The following is an 18,200-nucleotide window of genomic DNA, read 5'->3' as shown; positions in this document are numbered from 1 at the left end:
GGAGGGGGCGGTACCTGGGGGGGGCGGTGCAAGAGGGGGAGGAGCAGGCCGGGGAGGAGGGGCAGGAGAGGGCGGTACCTGGGGGGGGGCGATGCAAGAGGGGGAGGAGCAGGCCGGGGAGGAGGGGCAGGAGGGGGCGGTACCTGGGGGGGGCGGTGCAAGAGGGGGAGGAGCAGGCCGGGGAGGAGGGGCAGGAGGGGGCGGTACCTGGGGGGGGCGGTGCAAGAGGGGGAGGAGCAGGCCGGGGAGGAGGGGCAGGAGGGGGGGCGGTACCTGGGGGGGGCGATGCAAGAGGGGGAGGAGCAGGCCGGGGAGGAGGGGCAGGAGGGGGCGGTACCTGGGGGGGCGATGCAAGAGGGGGAGGAGCAGGCCCGGGGAGGAGGGGCAGGAGGGGGCGGTACCTGGGGGGGCGATGCAAGAGGGGGAGGAGCAGGCCGGGGAGGAGGGGCAGGAGGGGGCGGTAGCTGGGGGGGCGATGCAAGAGGGGGAGGAGCAGGCCGGGGAGGAGGGGCAGGAGGGGGCGGTAGCTGGGGGGGCGATGCAAGAGGGGGAGGAGCAGGCCGGGGAGGAGGGGCAGGAGGGGGCGGTAGCTGGGGGGCGATACAAGAGGGGGAGGAGCAGGCCGGGGAGGAGGGGCAGGAGGGGGCGGGTACCTGGGGGGGCGATGCAAGAGGGGGAGGAGCAGGCCGGGGAGGGGGGGCAGGAGGGGGCGGTACCTGCGGGGGGGGGGGGCGATGCAAGAGGGGGAGGAGCAGGCCGGGGAGGGGGGGCAGGAGGGGGCGGTACCTGGGGGGGGGGCGACACTTGCACGGACCCTCTGGGCAGAAGAGAAAAGCAAAATGATTTTCCCCTCTGGCCCCGCCCCCTTCCCAGCCAGGGAGAGACTGGAAACTCCCCCCTCCCCCCCCCCCACTCCGCCCCAGGGAGCGTCTGCAAACTCCCCCCCCACACACACACCAGGGATGCGGGGGAAGCCGGTGCCTGCTCCTGCCGCCCTGGCTCTCGGAGGGCAGTGGGGGGGAGTGGTTAGAGCGGGCAGGCAGGGCTCCTTGCTCTCCCCGCAGCCCTGGGGAGCCGCGTACCGGGGCAGTAACGGGCTGGGGGGGGGGTTCCACCGGGGCTGGGGGACCCGCCATGAATCTCCTGCCCCAACAGCTGCCAAAATCCAGCCCCCAGCTCGCCCCCAGCCCTGGCCCGGTGTCCAAGCGCCCGGCGAAACCCCCCCCTCCGCCCCCCCCGAGTCTGCTCCCTGGCTGCGTGGGGTGGGGGAGTTTGCAGACGCTCCCTGGCTGGGGGGGGGGGAGTTTGCAGACGCTCCTGGCTGCGGGGGGGGGGGGGGGAGTTTGCAGACGCTCCCTGGCTGGGGGGTGGGGGAGTTTGCAGACGCTCCCTGGCTGCGTGCTGGGGGGGAGTTTGCAAACGCTACCTGGCTGCGGGGGGGGAGTTTGCAGACGCTCCCTGGCTGCGTGGGGGGGGGGGGGGGGGGAGTTTGCAGACGCTCCCTGCCTGCGTGGGGGGGGGGAGTTTGCAGACGCTCCCTGCCTGCGTGGGGGGGGGGGGAGTTTGCAGACGCTCCCTGCCTGCGTGGGGGGGGGAGTTTGCAGACGCTCCCTGCCTGCGTGGGGGGGGGGGGAGTTTGCAGACGCTCCCTGCCTGCGTGGGGGGGGGGGAGTTTGCAGACGCTCCCTGCCTGCGTGGGGGGGGGGAGTTTGCAGACGCTCCCTGCCTGCGTGGGGGGGGGAGTTTGCAGACGCTCCCTGGCTGCGTGGGGGGGGGGGAGTTTGCTGACGCTCCCTGCCTGCGTGGGGGGGGGGGGGGAGTTTGCTGACGCTCCCTGGCTGGGAAGGGGGCGGGGCCGGACGGGAAAGTCACTTTCGCTTTTCAATCTGCCCAGAGGGTCCGTGCAGGTACCGGCCCCCGCGCGGGGAGACCCCCCCCCCGGCCTGACTCCCCCCCCCCCCGTGCCCTTTGCTCCGCCCGTGGCCCCCGCCTGCCCGGGGGTCTCCCCGCTCTGGGAAGTGTCGGCGGGAGGGGGGGGCCCTAGGGGGGGTCTCTCCAGGCCCCACCGGTTCCACCTTCCCGGCCCCGGCCTCGCCCCACGGGAGCTGCGGGGAGCCACCGCCGTCGGCTGGGCCTAGAACCTGCGGGACTCCCTGCGGCTGGGCGGCGCTGGGCAGGGAGAGGGGCTGAGGCTGGGCGGGGCTGTGGTGAACCTGCGGGATTCCCTGCGGCTGGGCGGGGCTGTGGTGAACCTGCGGGATTCCCTGCGGCTGGGCGGGGCTGTGGTGAACCTGCGGGACTCCCTGCGGCCGGGCGGGGCTGGGCAGGGAGAGGGGCTGAGGCTGGGCGGGGCCGCGGTGAACCTGCGGGACTCCCTGCTGCTGGGCGGGGCTGTGGTGAACCTGCGGGACTCCCTGCGGCTGGGCGGCGCTGGGCAGGGAGAGGGGCTGAGGCTGGGCGGGGCTGTGGTGAACCTGCGGGACTCCCTGCGGCTGGGCAGGGCTAGGCAGGGAGAAGAGCTGAGGCTGGGCGGGGCTGTGGTGAACCTGCGGGACTCCCTGCGGCTGGGTGGCACTGGGCAGGGAGAAGAGCTGAGGCTGGGCGGGGCTGTGGTGAACCTGCGGGACTCCCTGCGGCTGGGCGGCGCTAGGCAGGGAGAAGAGCTGAGGCTGGGCGGGGCTGTGGTGAACCTGCGGGACTCCCTGCGGCTGGGCGGGGCTGGGCAGGGAGAGGGGCTGAGGCTGGGCGGGGCTGTGGTGAACCTGCGGGACTCCCTGCGGCTGGGCGGGCTGGGCAGGGAGAGGGGCTGAGGCTGGGCGGGGCTGTGGTGAACCTGCGGGACTCCCTGCGGCTGGGGTGGCACTGGGCAGGGAGAAGAGCTGAGGCTGGGCGGGGCTGTGGTGAACCTGCGGGACTCCCTGCGGCTGGGCGGGGCTGGGCAGGGAGAGGGGCTGAGGCTGGGCGGGGCCGCGATGAACCTGCGGGACTCCCTGCGGCTGGGCGGGGCTGGGCAGGGAGAGGGGCTGAGGCTGGGCGGGGCCGCGATGAACCTGCGGGACTCCCTGCCGCAGGCCCGGGTGTTGTACTCGCAAGCGCCCAGGATCTGAGCAGGGGGCCAAGGCAAAGGCCCCATTGACTGGGAATCGCGGTTCGCTCCTGGCCGTGTGACGCCCACCCCTGTGGCTGTTACCCGTAGATGCTCCCCCCGCCCCCAGCTGCCCAACCCAGGTGAGCTGGGGGGCAGGGCAGAGCTCAGCGCCCCTGGGTGACGTGGGGATAATTGTCCGCAGGGAAACGGTTCACACAAAGAGAAGCGAGATGCAAATCCCCTGGCACCGTGGGCCGCCCCCCCCTGCCCCACAGACCCCGCCCCCCAGGCGAGATGTCGGCCTACGGCCTCCTGACCAGCACCAAGGAGCCGGGTGAGTCAGGGCTGGGGGCGGAGCTGTGGGTGGGCGGGGCCATGTGGCCGAGACCCCTCCCCCGGGGCCAGTGGGGGTCCGTGGGGCCCGTGGCTGACCCCCCTCTCCCCAGTGCCCCTGCGCAGCGGCTCGGTGGCCCTGCTGCTCCGCGGCTTCGTGGCGGACGTGGCCTGCGAGCTGCGCTACCGGAACGAGGAGACGGGGCCGGTGGAAACCGTCTTCGTCTTCCCCCTGGACGCCCAGGCGGCCGTCTACGCCTTCCAGGCCCTGCTGGGGGGCACCCGCGTGGAGGCCCAGCTCCGCGAGAAGGAACAGGTACCGGGGGGAGGGGCAAAGGAGTGACGGTGTCTCCGGCGGGCGCGGGAGCGGGCGGGGGAGGGGCTATCAGGTGACGGTGTCTCCAGCGGGCGCGGGAGCGGGCGGGGGAGGGGCTATCGGGTGACGGTGTCTCCGGCGGGCGCGGGAGCGGGCGGGGGAGGGGCTATCGGGTGACGGTATCTCCAGCGGGCGCGGGAGCGGGCGGGGGAGGGGCTATCGGGTGACGGTATCTCCAGCGGGCGCGGGAGCGGGCGGGGGAGGGGCTATCGGGTGACGGTGTGCCCGGCAGGCGCGGGAGCGGGCGGGGGAGGGGCTATCGGGTGACGGTGTCTCCGGCAGGCGCGGGAGCTGTACGGGGACGCGCTGGCGGGGGGCCAGACCTCGTTCCTGCTGGAGGAGGCCGGGGCCGGGGGCGACGTGTTCAGCTGCTCCCTGGGGAACCTGCCCCCCGGCGCGGAGGCGGCGCTGACCCTGCGCTACGTCTGCGAGCTGCCGCGGGAGCCCGACGGCGCCGCCCGCTTCGTGCTGCCCATCGTGCTGCGCCCCCGCTACGCCCCCCAGGGTGAGTCCCTCCCCTCCCCCGCCGCGCACCCCAGGGTGAGTGCCCCCTCCCCCACCGTGCCCCCCAGGGTGAATGCCCCTCCTCCGCCGTGCCCCCTCCCCCGCCGCACCCCCCAGGGTGAGTCCCCCCCCTCCCCCGCCGTGCACCCCAGGGTGAGTCCCCCCTCCCCCGCCGTGCCCCCCAGGGTGAGTGCCCCTCCCCTGCCGTGCCCCCCAGGGTGAGTGGCCCTCCCTCCTTATGCCCCATTGTGAGCACCCTGTGCCCCATATCTCTGCTCTGCTCCCCCGGGATTCCCATAAGACCTTGCAGCCCCTGTAGGCTCAGCTACACCAGGGACCATCTGCAAACCCCCAGCTCCACGCACCCCCCAAATGCCAGTGCCCCTTCTCCCCTGTCCCTGCAAGGTGAGTCTCAGCTCCCCAAGACCCCCAGTCCCACCCTGTACCCCACGGGGAAAACGCCCCTTAGAGTCTCCTAGCCCCATAACCTCCCCCCGGCGTCTGCTGTGCCCCCCACAGCCCTGTCATCCTTTTGTTATGCCCTCACCGCCCCGGGCTTCCTCCACTGTCCGGTGTTTCCCCCAGCCCCCAATATCCCCCCATTGACCCAGCCTCCCATCCCCCAATCGCCTGCCCTCCCCCGCCCTGACCCCCGCGTCTCCCCCTGCAGGCTGGGCGGGCGAGGACGTCATCCAGGGGGTCCCGCGGGCCCCCCCGGGGGAGCTGCCCTACACGCTGAGCCTGAGCGTCACGCTGGAGTCGCCCCACGGCGTGGAGCGCGTGGTCTCCAACTGCTCCCTCACCCCCCTGAGCTACCCGGGCGGGGACCAGAGCAGCGCCCAGGTAGGGGCTCGCGGGGGGCCCCAGGACAGGGACCGGCCGGTGGGGGGCAGAAATACCGGGATCTGGACATCGGGGGGTGGAGGGGCAGTGAAGGGGCTTGTGGCGATGCTGAGGTGGCAGGTTCCAGGAGACCCTCTGGGCGTCTCCTCAGGGAAGGCAGGGGGAGATGTGGGGCAGGGAAGTGGGGTGGGCCCCAGAAGCGGGGGGGTGGACGAGGATCACACACAGATCTGGAGAATTTCCCCCTTTCCCTGAGGGGAAAAAGTCCAGGGCTGAGAACAGCCTGTGGAGCTGAAATCCTAGCCTCAGTTTCCCTTGTTCGCTGGGGGCTCCTCTCCTTTCAGTGGACGAAAAAGCTGGGGGGGCGCCCAGTCTCCCTGCTCCCATATGATCCCCACGGAAACTGCCCTTTGTAAGGGGGAACTCAACCCCCCATTTAGGAAACTGTTTCCCCCAATGGGAAGGAGCCAAAAAAGTTCAGAACTTGGCTGTTTTCTCCCCAGAAGGGCCCAGTTCCCGCGATGTCCTGGGGGCTGTTTTCCCCTCTCCCCTTCCCTCCTCTGGGGGCCCAGGGATGGGCTCAGTTTGGCCCCGGGCCGGGCGTGAGAGCCATCAGGACCCTGCCCCCAGAGGCCATGGGGAGCTGATTGTGTTTGTCCCCCTCCCCTCGCCCCCCAGGTGTCGCTGGCCGAGCAGCCACCCTGGGACCGGGATGTGGAGCTGCTGGTGTATTACACGGAGCCGCACAAGCCCAGCGCGGTGCTGGAGGCTGGGCTGCCTGGAGCCGAGCCAGGTGTGTGGGGGCGGCCCTGAACCCCGCGTTCCCTGGGCAGGGGAGGCTGCGGTTCTCCGGTGCAGAGAGGTGCTGGTGGGTGCGGTGGGATTAAGGGGATGGTTAGGGACAACTGGGGGACCGAAGGATCTAAGGCAGGGGAGGCGGTGGATTGGGGCTGCGGATGGAGGTGGGAGGGTGGCCAGAGGATGCTGGGAGCCATGGGAGACCTAGGGGAGAGAGGTGGGGCCTTGGGGGCAGTTGGGGGTGCTCGGGGCTGTGAGGGACCTGTGTGGGGGGGAACTAGGGGCTTTCACAGGCCTCACCCTACACCCGCCCCATTTGGATCCGCTCCCCACTCCCCCACACACCAGGCTCGCTGATGGGCGACCCAGCTGTGATGGTGACCCTGCTGCCCAACCTGCCGGAGGCGGGGCCGGGCCGGAGTGCGGCCGGCGAGTTCGTCTTCCTGCTGGATCGCTCCGGCAGCATGCAGGGCGCCATGGACGCCCGCGCCGACTCCCCCCTGCGCATCGACAGCGCCAAGGTACCGCCAGGCCCGAGGCCGCGCTCGATGGGCCCGTGGGGCCGCCCCAGGGAGCAGCCCCGGCTGGCTGGGCCCGGGGTGACTCTGTCCGTCTGTCCGTCCCCAGGAGACCCTGGTCCTGCTGCTGAAGAGTTTGCCCCTGGGCTGTTACTTCAACATCTACGGCTTTGGGTCTCGCTTCGAGTCCTTCTACCCGTGAGTCGGGGGTGGGGACGAGTCTGTGGGTTGCTTGCGGGGGGGCGAGGGCTGTCTGGGTTGGGTCACAGTGTTGCTGGGCTGGGGGCAGGGCTGGTTGGGGGTCAGAGTGTCTGTGGGCCAGGGGCTGGGTGGGGGTCGGGGTGTCCCTGGGCTGGGGGCAGGGCTATGCGGGGTTCTGGCATCCATGGGACGGGGGCGGGTCTCGGCGGGGGGGCGTGTCCCTGTCTGTCAGTCCCTCCCTGACCCCCAGCCCACCGTCCCCCGCAGGCAGAGCGTGGAGTACACCCAGCAGACCATGGCTGAGTCTCTGCAGCGTGTCCAGCAGCTCCGCGCCGACCTGGGGGGCACCGAGATCCTGGAGCCGCTACGAGCCATTTACCGCAGCCCCTGCCAGGACGGGCACCCGCGCCAGGTCTGGGGGCTGCAGGGAGCCTGGGGCAGGAGGGGGGCCAGGCCGGGGGCCTCTGCTGGGCGGGTGGGGGGTTCCAGCCGGGCTGGGCCCCGAGGGTCGGGGCCGGGGCTGAACCTCGTCAGACCTGGCTGGGATCACGGGGGCCACATGCAGCCGGGGGGCAGGGCGGGTGTGGGGGAGACACGGGCAGCTCCCGGCAGGGTCCCGTGCGCCCTCCAACGGGTTGGAGCCTCCAGGGTCTGGAGAGAGGGGACAGGTGGGGGCTGGGGTCTCAGGCCGAAAGGAGGGCAGGGGCGGTCTGGGCACCACGCGCAAGTTGTGCCGGGCGCAGCGGCGCTAACCCCCGCGTCAGGCAGGGAAGATGCGTCCCGGGGCGCTGGCTGGGAGGGGGGGGCTGGTGCTGGCTGGTTCCCGGGGCTCTCCCAGGTCTGCCCAAAAGGGCTTTGGGAAATGGGGTCTCTCCTGCCCCAGGGGGCCCCCAAGGGCCCAGAAATGCCAGGTCCCTTTCAGGATCCTTTGGCTGGTTGGAAACAATTGGGGGAAATTCTTCTTCAGCGTGGGACTCGGCTTCCCCGCCAGGAGGTCGCTGGGAGGGGCGACAGGGCTGGGCTCTCTGGGGGGTGGAGTGAGGGCTTGGGGGTGTCTGGGAGGTGGGGAAGGGGCAGGCTCTCTGGTTCCCAGGGGAGGAGGTGTTTCCAGGGGGTGCCCCCAGCTCTGACACTCTCTCTCCCCCAGCTGTTCGTGTTCACGGATGGGGAGGTGTGTAACACCCAGAATGTCATCGACGAGGTGCAGCGTCACCGGGGGTCCCACAGGTAACGGGGTCCCCAGCACCCGAGCGTCCTCCATACCCTGCCCCCCTCAACCCTGCCCCCTCAGCAGCCTCCGGCCCCGCTGTCCCGGTGCCTGGCGCTCGGCTGAGAGTTCTGGTCTCCTCGCGGACGCCCCAAGCTGCTGGCCGTCCCGTCCCGTCCCTAGGGTGGCGCGGGGCCTGGGATCCTCCTCCCAACCCCGTCCCTCACTCCCCCGTCTTCCTGTCCCCACCCTGCCCCCGTTCCAGCCTTTCCCCCAAACTCCTCCCTAGCAACGCCATGTGGAGGGGGCCGGGTCGCCCCGTTTTCCATCACCAGGCCCCCCCGATAATCCCCTTGGCCCCTCTTGTCTGTGTCTCCTGAGCTGAGGGGCAGGCGATGGGATGCTGGGGGCAGGGTGCAGGGACACCATAACCCCTAGAGCTCAGCCCCATCCCTCCCACCTCTGGCCCAGACGTCGGCATCCCTGGCACCGTTAGCTCCCCCCGGACCCGTCACTGTCCCGCCAGGGAACGTGGAGTCCTGACAACCCTGCCCGGCCTCGGCCCAGGCCAGAGCTGGGCCCCCCACATGCCCCTGCTGCCCCCACGAGAAGGGGGATCCAGCCGGGCAGGCGGCGTCTCTGTCCCCACCGGGCCATGGCCCCCGTTCTGCGGGAACTGGAGTTCTGCGCCTGTTGTGCCTGGTGCAGCGGCGCACGATGACCCCAGGAGCCAGGCAGGTGCAACTACATCACAGGGGACCTGAAAATACAGGTGGCAGTGTGGGGGGGGTCTGCTGATTCTGGGGGTTTCCCAGGGTCCCCACAATGGGTTTGGGGGGCTGGATGCAGAGCGCCCCCGACGATACCCAAAGGGGTCGGAGATACCCCCCCCCCCGGCTCCAGTATCGCCCCAATGTTTCCTCTCGCCTTGCCCCTCAGCCCTGGCAGCCCGGCCCCTCCCCCGCGGCACAGCCCCGCCCCCTCCTGTCACTGACCCCAGGCTCCGCCCCCGGCAGGTGCTTCTCCTTCGGCATCGGGGAAGGCGCCTCCACGGCCCTGATCAAAGGCGTCGCCCGGGCCGGGGGGGGCAGCGCCGAGTTCATCACAGGCCAGGACCGCATGCAGCCCAAGGTGAGACCCCAGGGGTGCGGGCTCCCGGCCCCCCCAGAGCCCCTCCCCCCCGAGCCGGGAGAGGAGCCAGGCGTCCGGCTCCCCGTGCGGTGTCCCCCCAGGCGCTGCAGTCTCTGAAGCGGGCCCTGCAGCCGGCCGTGAGCGGCGTCGCGCTGAGCTGGGACCTGCCCCCCGGGATGGAGGCGGCGCTGCTGGGCCCGGCCCCCGAGGTGATCTTCTCCGGGCAGCGGTGCCTGGTCTACGCCCAGCTCCGTGGGCAGCCCCAGGTGAGAGCACCAGGCCCCGTCCGGGGCACCCCCAGGGCCGTGAGAACTCCCGCCTGGGCGATACCCATCACTAGGGGCCAGAGTTATCGGGGAGGTGGGATCTGCTCTACCCAGCCCCATTGACGTCAATGGGGATTGTACACTCTGGCTCCTAGTAATGGCTGGGGGGGGGGGGGGCGGTGGAGTCTGTGCTACCCAGCCCCATTGATGTCAATGGAAACTGTTCATTCTGGCCCCTAACAACACACACAGGACGGGGCGTCTCTGTGCTAAATTAGCCCTGTTGGGCTTCATGGGATCTGTTCACTCTGGCCCCTAACAATGGCGAAGGCACAGGGGGTTGCCCCAACTACAGTGATGCCAAGAGGAATTGTTAACTCTGACCCCTAATGATGGCTCTTGGGCTGCATATGTGACTCCCTGAGTTAAGCAGACACTTTTACGGCTTTGTCCTGTAAATTGCATTGGGGGAGGGGTCCCCAGGCATCTTCCCTCCCCCCCCCGCACAGAGACTCTGACCCTTCCCCTGCCTGCAGCCCCCAGGCGCAGCCGTGGGGGGCGTGACGCTGCAGTACCGCATCCAGGAGCAGAGCTACAAGGAGACGCTGCCGTTCCCCCTGCAGCCGCAGGCTGGAGACAGGTAGCTGGGTCCTCCCACCCGGTCCCCCCCGCTCAGTCGCACCGAGCCAGGAGGGGCCCGGCCCCAGGGACAAGCCGGAGTCCTACCCCCCTGCTGTGACCACTGAACGCCGCTGCCCTATGCAGGAGCCTGGTCCCTCTCTGCTGCCCCCCCATCCCCCACCCCCACCCCCGTGAGACTGGACCCAGGCGTCCGGGCTCACCCTGCCTCTCTCCCGCCCAGGCTGCCCGTTCACCGGCTGGCGGCCAAGGCCCTGCTGCTGGAGCTGGAGGGGGCCGTGAGCGCGGGGGCGGAGGAGGCCCGGCGCCGGGCGCTGGAGGCCAGTCTGAGCTCGGGCGTCGTCTGCTCCCTCACGGCCTACGTGGGGGTGGAGGCGGCGCAGGGGCAGCTGGTGCAGGGGCCGCTGCTGAGGCGGGACGTCCCGCTGGCAGGTAACCCCGCGGGGGGCCCGGCACGGGGGGGACCCAGCACGTGGGGGGTGAGATGTGGGGGGGAGGGAATTCTGGGGGGATCCCAGTAGGGGGAGGGATCCAGAAACATGGGGGGGGTGTCTGGGTTCTGAGGTCACCTCCTTTTGCCTCTCTCCCTGCCGCGGGACAACCCCAGACCCTCGTCGGTGGGGCGGTGGAGAGGGGCAGGCCCTGGCAGGATGGGACGGGGGCGTGGCTGCTCCCAGCAGGACAGACGGCCTTTGCTGCCCCCCAGACAGAGGGACCCAGGGAAGGATGGACAGACAGACACGTGGGCTGCCCATCCCCGCCACCTGAGCATCCTGCATCCTTCCATGGGGCCCAGCACCTGGGACCGGCGGGGTGGGTCCCGGCTGGGGGGCAGTGGGTCTAGAGCGCCCGGGATGTGGGGGGCAGGACTCTGGGGAGGGAGGGGGCAGGGTGCGGGGGACGAATGGGGGTAGGGCCCCGGTGGTGCCTGCGTGGAGGCGGATTTCCCGTCCTGGCATGGCCCCCTCTCCCTCTGCCCCCCAGGTGGCAGGCAGCTCAGGGCAGGCAGTGCGTTCATGGCGTTCGGCGCAGCGATGCCAGTGAGCCGCCGTTTCGGCAGCGCCCCCTCTCCCCCGGCTCCGTTTGACTGTCAGCTTATGGGCCGGAATCAGGCGTTCGGCGCAGCGATGCCAGGGAGCCATGGTCCCCCCGTGGCCTTCGGCTGCAGCGCCCCCCCTCCCCCGCCTCCGTGTGGCTCCCCCCTTCAGTTCAAGGCCCGGAAGCAGGCGTTGGGCAGCATGGCCACGGACGGCAACGTGGCCTTCAGGGGGTCCGAGTGCATCTTGGACACGGGTCCCGCCAATGGTGAGTGGAGCCGGGCCTGGCTTGGCCGTCCCAACGCGGGCGCGTCCTCGGCGCGGGGACAGACGGGCCCGTCACGAACGACCTCGATACCCAGGGAAACGCCTGGCCCCAAACCGCTCTGTGGCGCCGCGGGAGGCTGGTGTGTCACAGCCCTGGTCTGGCAGCAAAACGTCTCGGAGGAAGGAAACTCCCTGGCAGATGCTGGGTGAAGCTGGGTTGTGGGGTGGGAGTTGGTATCGGGGCGGCTAACGGGGTCGGAGGGTCGTGTGGGTAGCGGGGAGGGAGGGGGGATCAGTCGCTCGTTCGGAACAGAAATGGGGCCGAGTTGTTTTCCCTGAAAGAGACCAGGGTGAACTTTCCCAGCCTAACCGCCCTGAGGAGCGGGGCCGGCGCTCGGATGTGGGTCTGCGTGAATTCTGGGGCACATCATTGTGAGCACAATTTTGGGTCATCATCGAAGAAGCCCGTGAAAGGCCGAAATCTGGAAGTGAAAGCTCCCCTTAAAGCCTGGATTTGGCTAGTTACTGCAGTCCAGATCACCTTAACTCTGCCCCGTGACCCTGGCGCATGCGTAGCTATGACGCCATATGGATGGTGTTCCATCCCATCGCCCTCACTCCCTTGGATGCTCGTGTCTTTCCTTCCATGCAGGCGTCCCTTGCAGGTTGAAGTGGAGGATGGTCCTGAGGTCAGATTCTGTTTGAGAATCACCCCGGGATTGTGAGATTAATGGCTGGGGCTAGGAGAGTCACAGGGGTTGAAGGCAGTTGGGTGCCTAACTCTGAATATTGTCTTTCTATGGGTGAAGGAAGGGGCAGAGTTAAGGGTGACCATGGAGGGGTCAGTGGTGCAGAGAACCACAGGACGGATGCCCGTGACCGGGGCATTAAGGGCTCAGAGCAGGAGGTGAAGGATGCCCAGGAATGGGACAGAGTTAAGGATGCCCATGGACGGACAGAGTTAAGGACGCCCGTGGACGGACAGAGTTAAGGACGCCCATGGACGGACAGAGTTAAGGACGCCCATGGACGGACAGAGTTAAGGACACGCAGAGGGTCACAGTGTCCGTGTCATTGTTATATACTCACGTCCCAGCTCCATCTCCCCCCGTCTCTCCTCAGAGCAAGCTTCTCCCCTGCTGAGGCTGGTGTCCCTGCAGAACGCCGATGGCTCCTGGGACCTGGGGCCCCCGCTGGCCGCCGCACTGGGGGTGAGCGAGACCGACGCCAGGGGGAGGATGCCCAGTGAGGTGAGTGCGGGGGAGGGGAGAGATGGGGGGCAGGGAGGTCCCCAGACCCGCCCTGTCTCAGACTGTCTCTCTCCCCTCCCCCCGCAGGACGTGGCCCCCGGCGTCTGGGCCACGGTGCTGGCCGTGGTCTGGCTGCACGGCCGGGCCGCGGGGCAGAGTGACGAGTGGGAGCTGCTGGAGGCCAAAGCTGTGGGCTGGGTGCGGGACCAAGCAGGTGAGGGGCGGCTGGGTGGTCGGGGGGTTGGGTCCCTCCTCTGCCCCACAGCCCAGCCCCTTCTGAGATCCCCCCTGCCCCACGGGGCTCCACAGCCCAGTCCCCAAAGAGCCAGGGCCCCCATCCCTGAGAGTTCCAGATCCCCGGGCCTACAGCCCAGCCCCGACCTCTGCCCCATGGCCCCCCTCCACTCAACCCCCCCAGCGCCCTCCAGTCCAGCCCTCTGCTCCCATCCCAATCCCATTTCCTGAGGCATTTGTCTCCCCTCTCCCCTTCCCCCCCCACCGCAGCCCTGCTAGTTCCCCTCCCCCCATGTCAGGCCCCCCCATGCTGTGAGGTCTCTGCCCTTTTGCCCCCACCCACCCCATGCCCCAGGCCTGTGTCTGCCCCCCTGACCCTTCTCTTGTTGCAGGGCCCCAGCTGACGAAGTGCCTGGAAGCCGCAAATACCCTGCTGGGCTGCAGCGTTGGCCCTGCCGTCTTCGGGCTCTGAGTCCCCCGGGATCTCTGTACCCAGCCCCCCACTGAGAGTCCAAAGGCCAGCAGGGGGCTCTTGGTGCAGATCCACTTAGCCAGCCTGGGCCTAGCTTACATATAACCCTCAGCTGGGATCCCACCGCTGCCACCAACGTGGGTGCCTCTGCCTCCTGCTGACAGAAGAGGAGCCCACTGGCTGTAGCCTCTCCTCTCTTTCGATTTAGCATGATTAGTGGTGTCACTAGACAGCACCACGGGCTTGGCTTCGGTGGCTCGACTTTCAGACTCAATAGACTGAAAGTCCCGTCTGTTACTTGCTTCAGATGTAGACCCTCTACATATATTGAGGGCATTTATTCCCCACATCGCCTGTCGCCGCAGCTTTCCCATGATTTTGTGCCTTTTTAATTATGAATCATGCTCCTCCTGCTAGAATCCTGTGACTTAATGCAATTGTACCCGACGGAGCATCTGAATGCATCCTAACATCACCCCCACAGCCCTGACCCCCGGTTCTGTAACCCCCGCCCTGACAGCCGCCGCTTCCACCCGAGTCATGGGGCGTCCGTGGGAGTAACGGCCCCGAAGTCTCAAATTTCTTTTTGTTTTTCCAAAGGACTAAAGAGTCCCCGTATAGCCCCACTGAGACAGCTGTGCCGGGGAGAGTTCCCTGTGTCACTAGTCTTCATGCTTCACCCCAGAGGTAGCCGCATTTCAGTGCCAGGCAGGAGAGCCGTTATACTGTATGAAATAATCCACAGGATGCCCTTGTAGCCATGAAGGCTGATGGCATATTGGGGTAAATTAGGAGGAGCGTTGCCAGCAGATCTAGAGAAGTGAATAGTCCTCTTTATTCAGCACTGGAGAGGCCACAGCTGGAGTGTTGTGTCCAGTTCTGGGCCCCCTCTAGACTCATCTTCAGCTTCTCACCCATTGCAATCCCCAGGAGCCTTTTCCACCAACCTGCAGCTTAGCCAGTCGGTCCCCAGCCTGTACCAATACTTGGGATTCTTCCGTCCCAAGGGCAGGACTCTGCACTTGTCCTTGTTGAACCTCATCTGATTTCTTGTGACCCAATCCTCTAATCTGTCTAGTTCACTCTGGACCCCCTCCCTGCCCTCCAGCGTATCTACCTCTCCCCCCAGCTTAGTGTCCTCCGCACACTTGCTGAGGGTGCAATCTGTCCCCTCATCCAGATCATTAATAAAATACAGAACAAGATTTGCATCAAGAAAACTTTACGAGTTTCCTGTTGTGACCCTTCTGACTCAAATCTGCTTCATTTCTGTATGTAAATCTGTTGCGTGGCCCGGTCCCGATCCGGCAGAAATTGGCGTCACTGTTTTACTGTCAATCAACGTGCGCTAACGTAGGACAGCGGGAGAGAGGACCGCGTGGACACTAGGGGCGCGACGGCTGATTTAGAGCAGAGGGGGGGTGGAACACATTGACTCTAAGGCCTTGTCCATGCTCTGTCCGTGCTTGCGATAAATCAATCTCCGCGTGTGCTCCCATTGGTGCCAGTTCTCCTCCAAGATGAGGAGAGTAGCCGGTGTGGACGGGAGAGCAGCCCCTGCCGCTCTTGCACACCCAACGCCGTGGTAAGTTGACTTCAGCTACTCTCTTTGTGTAACTGAAGTAGATCGACGGTGCCCGTTAGTGTAGACAAGTCCTTAGGGAGCTACAGCACTTTATCCCAGCAGTGGGGGCGTTCCTGTTTCCAGGATCGGGGGTTCTATTCTTAGGCCACGCCTCCACTTGCTGTGCCGGAGATCGACCTGCTGATGTTCGATTAAGCAGGTCTAGGGAAGACCCACTACATCAAATTCTGAGTGCGTTGGTGGTCAGTGTCAGGGTTCTTTGCAGCCACGAGGATTAAGGGGAAAATCGCTCCTGTTGTCCTCCCACAGTGAAGACGGCACCAACCTTGGCTTAAGGTAAGCTGACTCCAGAGATTTTTTCTCTCTACTTGAACGTTCAAAAAGGGATCTTCCTCTCCTCTCCTCTCCTCTCCTCTCCTCTCCTCTCCTCTCCTCTCCTCTCCTCTCCTCTCCTCTCCTCTCCTCTCCTCTCCTCCTGGACAAACTGGAGAAATGTTTGGAAGACTCGGGGACAGCTGAGTTAGTCTGTTCAGGATAAACTTAAAAAACAACAAAGGTCTGGTAGCACTTTATAGACTCACAAAACATGTCGATGGCATCATGAGTTTTCGTGGGCACCGCCCACTTCTTCAGAGGACTGGAGGTTTGAGTTTAGGAGGTGCCGACCCGCAATCAGTGCTGTGAGGAACATAGCATGAAGTTTACTAAGGGAAATACAAAGTTCTCCTTTTAGGAAGGAACAATCTATGTCACACGCTTAAAACGGGAAGTGACTGTCTCGGGAGGAGTCCTGCAGAAAGGGATCTAGGGGTCAGAGTGGGTCAAGCTAAATATGAGGCAGCAATGTGATGCTGTGGCCAAAAAAAAAAGCAAACATGACTCTATGATGCATGAAGAGGAGTGTTGTGAGCGAGACACGAGGAGTCGTTCTCCCGCTCTACTCTGTGCTGGTTAGATCTCAGTTGGAGGATTGTGTCCAGTTCTGGGCACCACATTTCGAGAAAGATGTAGAGAAATTGGAGAGGGTCCAGAGAAAAGCAACAAGAATGATGAAAGGTCTAAAGAACATGAGCTAGGAGGGAAGGTTGAAGGAATTGGGTTTGTTTAGTTTGGAAAAGAGAAGACTGAGGGGGGACATGAGAGCTGTTTTCAGGTATTTAAAAGGGTGTCATAATGGGGAAGGAGAAAACTTGTTCTCCTTGGCCTCTGAGGACAGGACAAGCAGCAATGGGCTTAAACTGCAGCAAGGGAGGTTGAGGTTGGACATTAGGGAAAACTTCCTGCCTGTCGAGATGGTGAAACACTGGAATAAATTGCCCAGGGAGTTTGTGGAATCCCCATCTCTGGAGCTATGTAAGTGCCGGTTGGACAGACGCCTGCCGGAGATGGGCTAGACCAGGAGTGGCCGACCCACAGCTCACGAGCTGCCTGCAGCTCCTCCCCACACATTTGACTTATGAAGCTGATCCTGCCCCCCATTCCCCAAACAGCCCTGCCTCCCTCCCGCCCCCGGCTCCCATGTGTTCACTGGGGCAGAGATTCAAAATGGATCCCAAGATGGCAGCTGGTGACGGGATATGGCCAAAAAGCCTAAGCTTCTTTCTTAAAGGGGCAGCCTCTTTTTTTTTTTTTTTTTTTTTGCATGACAATTCTGCTGAGGTTGCCGGGTTCCATGTTTTTTTTTTTTTTTCTTTCCTCAACAATTCTGGTGCAGCTCTTTGCATTTTTTCTGCTTCTGTTTCATCTCTCTTTGTTAACTGGCTTGGCCACCCCTGGTCGAGATGGTGCTTGGTCCTGCCAGGAGGGCAGGGGACAGGCCTCACTGACGTCTCAAGGTCCCTTCCAGTTCTAGTGCTCTATTACTCCCCTTTCCTTTCCTTCTCTCCCTCCACCCCCTTTGGGAATGTTACTCTAAAACCACGTTCGCCAAATAGGATTTCTCCAATGAGGGCGCATCTGATGCCAAAACGTGGCTGAAACCGTTTGAAGGATGAGGAGCAGGATGACAATTGCAAACAATGGGGGGATTTGGGCCTTTTTAGTTCTATAACGTGATTCCGCTCTAAATATTAGAGAACAATTGACACCATTCCTGCATCTACCAAAGCAACATTGCAGCTGCATCGGTGTCTATCGCTAGACGCAAAGAGACCCAGATCCAGTTCCGTAGCTCGTGTAACTCTGAATGACTCTAGAGGTAAAATAGAAGCGATCGGGATTCACGCCAGTTGTGTGGTTTTCTCCGATGATCTTACAGAAGGAAAATCCTACAGTGTAAAATACCATTCTCATGAATATTTTACTAGAGGGTTGTTCGTTGAAAGGGATTTTCATCCTATCGGGCCTGACCGTGAAGGGACGGAGCTGAATTAAAAATGAGCCATAATGAATCTGGCATTTGCATGCCCTTAGCTTCCTTCACAGGGGGATTTCAGAGTCCTGTGTCCGGTTACAGTGCGGTGGTGTGTAGGAAATGGAGCATGATGGAGAGAAGAGACTGGGTTTCCCATTGAGTCAACGTTTCAATCCTAAAACACTCCCCCACACACACTCAGCGCAAAGGGTGGTGGTGAGCTGTGGGAAATGCGCTGCAAACACAATTTAAAACCAACGTGACTGATCATCTCTCAAAAAGCCGACCTGGCGACAAGGCGGGAATTCTGCCTCTTGGACGAGATACTTTGGGGAACCGAAATTGCCATTTCTAAGGACTTTCCTCAGCACGGCCCGCATAGGGGATGCAGAGCTGGCTGGGAAACGGAGAATCCATGTCCGGACGGATTCCAGCGTTCCCATCTCTGTTTCCACCCGGGCTGGATCCCGATGTGTGAAACGGCAAAAACTCCTGTTTGGAATCAGAAGAGTCGGCACGAACCCAAATGGGAAACTGGAATCTTCCATCATCCGCAAGGTTTCCTCCTGGAAAACATCCAGAGAGACGGAATCGTGTGCTCAGAAGAGACTGTGATGGATGCCTCTCCGTGCTGGCCGCCGTTTGGGAGTAAATCGATGGAGTCCTTCACTCCCCATTAGAAATGAGGCCCCGAGAGACTCCTGTGTCTGTACATTGGCATCCAGCGTTACTGGTCTAGATGCTCCATTGAGAACAGGTAAGGCAGGAAAGAGACGCACGTTCTGCCGAGAGGGGATTCCGACTTATTCCGCTAAAAGACGCCACCTCGAAATGGGGCGTGGGCCGTGGGCACGGGGCGTGGGCCGTGGGCACGGGGCGTGGGTGTGGGCCGTGGCCATCTCTGGGGGGAGGAGAAGTTTTAGAAGAGATCAGAGGGAACCCGGCCTGAGAGCTGTGCTCCCAGCCAAACACGCCACGCCCCTTAGGGACTAACCTTTGCCTTTAGAGTCGACGGATGCCGAGGCGGGCTGGGAACGGGGAGTAAAGACGATAGAAGAATCCTCCAGCACAAGAATAAGAACAAGAGACGGTCTCGTG

General features: G+C 64.8%; 2 protein-coding genes across 5 annotated transcripts in view; both read left to right on the top strand.

Moving 5' to 3' along the window:
* The first annotated feature begins 1,848 nt into the window (after positions 1 to 1,848).
* On the top strand, positions 1,849 to 14,384 carry LOC142821379 (von Willebrand factor A domain-containing protein 5A-like). Of its 2 annotated transcripts, XM_075912285.1 has the most exons (18): positions 1,852 to 1,907; positions 3,291 to 3,422; positions 3,535 to 3,737; positions 4,080 to 4,302; positions 4,972 to 5,144; positions 5,823 to 5,937; positions 6,291 to 6,463; positions 6,570 to 6,658; positions 6,929 to 7,073; positions 7,809 to 7,888; positions 8,885 to 8,999; positions 9,101 to 9,265; positions 9,802 to 9,905; positions 10,128 to 10,336; positions 10,889 to 11,209; positions 12,331 to 12,458; positions 12,546 to 12,672; positions 13,085 to 14,384. In XM_075912285.1, exons 2-18 carry the CDS (start codon positions 3,383 to 3,385, stop codon positions 13,162 to 13,164), a joined length of 2,490 nt encoding a protein of 829 aa, XP_075768400.1. In that variant the 5' UTR covers positions 1,852 to 1,907; positions 3,291 to 3,382; the 3' UTR covers positions 13,165 to 14,384. The 2 variants fall into 2 exon arrangements, with proteins under 2 accessions (XP_075768401.1, XP_075768400.1); XM_075912286.1 differs by lacking the exons at positions 8,885 to 8,999; positions 9,101 to 9,265; positions 9,802 to 9,905; ... (3 more) ...; positions 12,546 to 12,672; positions 13,085 to 14,384 and having other exon boundaries at positions 1,849 to 1,907; positions 7,809 to 7,892.
* A 140-nt stretch (positions 14,385 to 14,524) lies between these two features.
* LOC102450923 (von Willebrand factor A domain-containing protein 5A-like) overlaps positions 14,525 to 18,200 on the top strand; it is a 25,276-nt gene continuing 21,600 nt past the window's right edge. Inside the window, exons 1-2 of one of the 3 annotated variants that reach the window (XM_075912281.1) lie at positions 14,525 to 17,859; positions 18,109 to 18,200. The exon at positions 18,109 to 18,200 is cut by the window's right edge and continues 91 nt beyond it. The gene's annotated coding sequence lies outside the window, so the exon portion shown is untranslated. The remainder of the gene's footprint in view (positions 17,860 to 18,108) is intronic. The other 2 variants (XM_075912284.1, XM_075912282.1) reach the window with 2 other exon arrangements.

Source organism: Pelodiscus sinensis, chromosome 30 (genome assembly GCF_049634645.1).
Source record: "Pelodiscus sinensis isolate JC-2024 chromosome 30, ASM4963464v1, whole genome shotgun sequence".
In the NCBI taxonomy this organism is placed as follows: Eukaryota; Metazoa; Chordata; order Testudines; family Trionychidae; genus Pelodiscus; species Pelodiscus sinensis.
The sequence above is the reverse complement of the archived record's forward strand: the minus strand, read 5'-3'. Positions and strand labels throughout refer to the sequence as shown.

Bases quoted from the DNA above. Each gene is read 5' to 3' on its own strand.
- LOC142821379 (XM_075912285.1), top strand. From the start codon at position 3,383: ATGTCGGCCTACGGCCTCCTGACCAGCACCAAGGAGCCGG. The intron at 4,303-4,971 runs GTGAGTCCCTCC...CTCCCCCTGCAG, and splicing joins CCCCCGCTACGCCCCCCAGG to GCTGGGCGGGCGAGGACGTC. The intron at 12,459-12,545 runs GTGAGTGCGGGG...CTCCCCCCGCAG, and splicing joins GGGGGAGGATGCCCAGTGAG to GACGTGGCCCCCGGCGTCTG.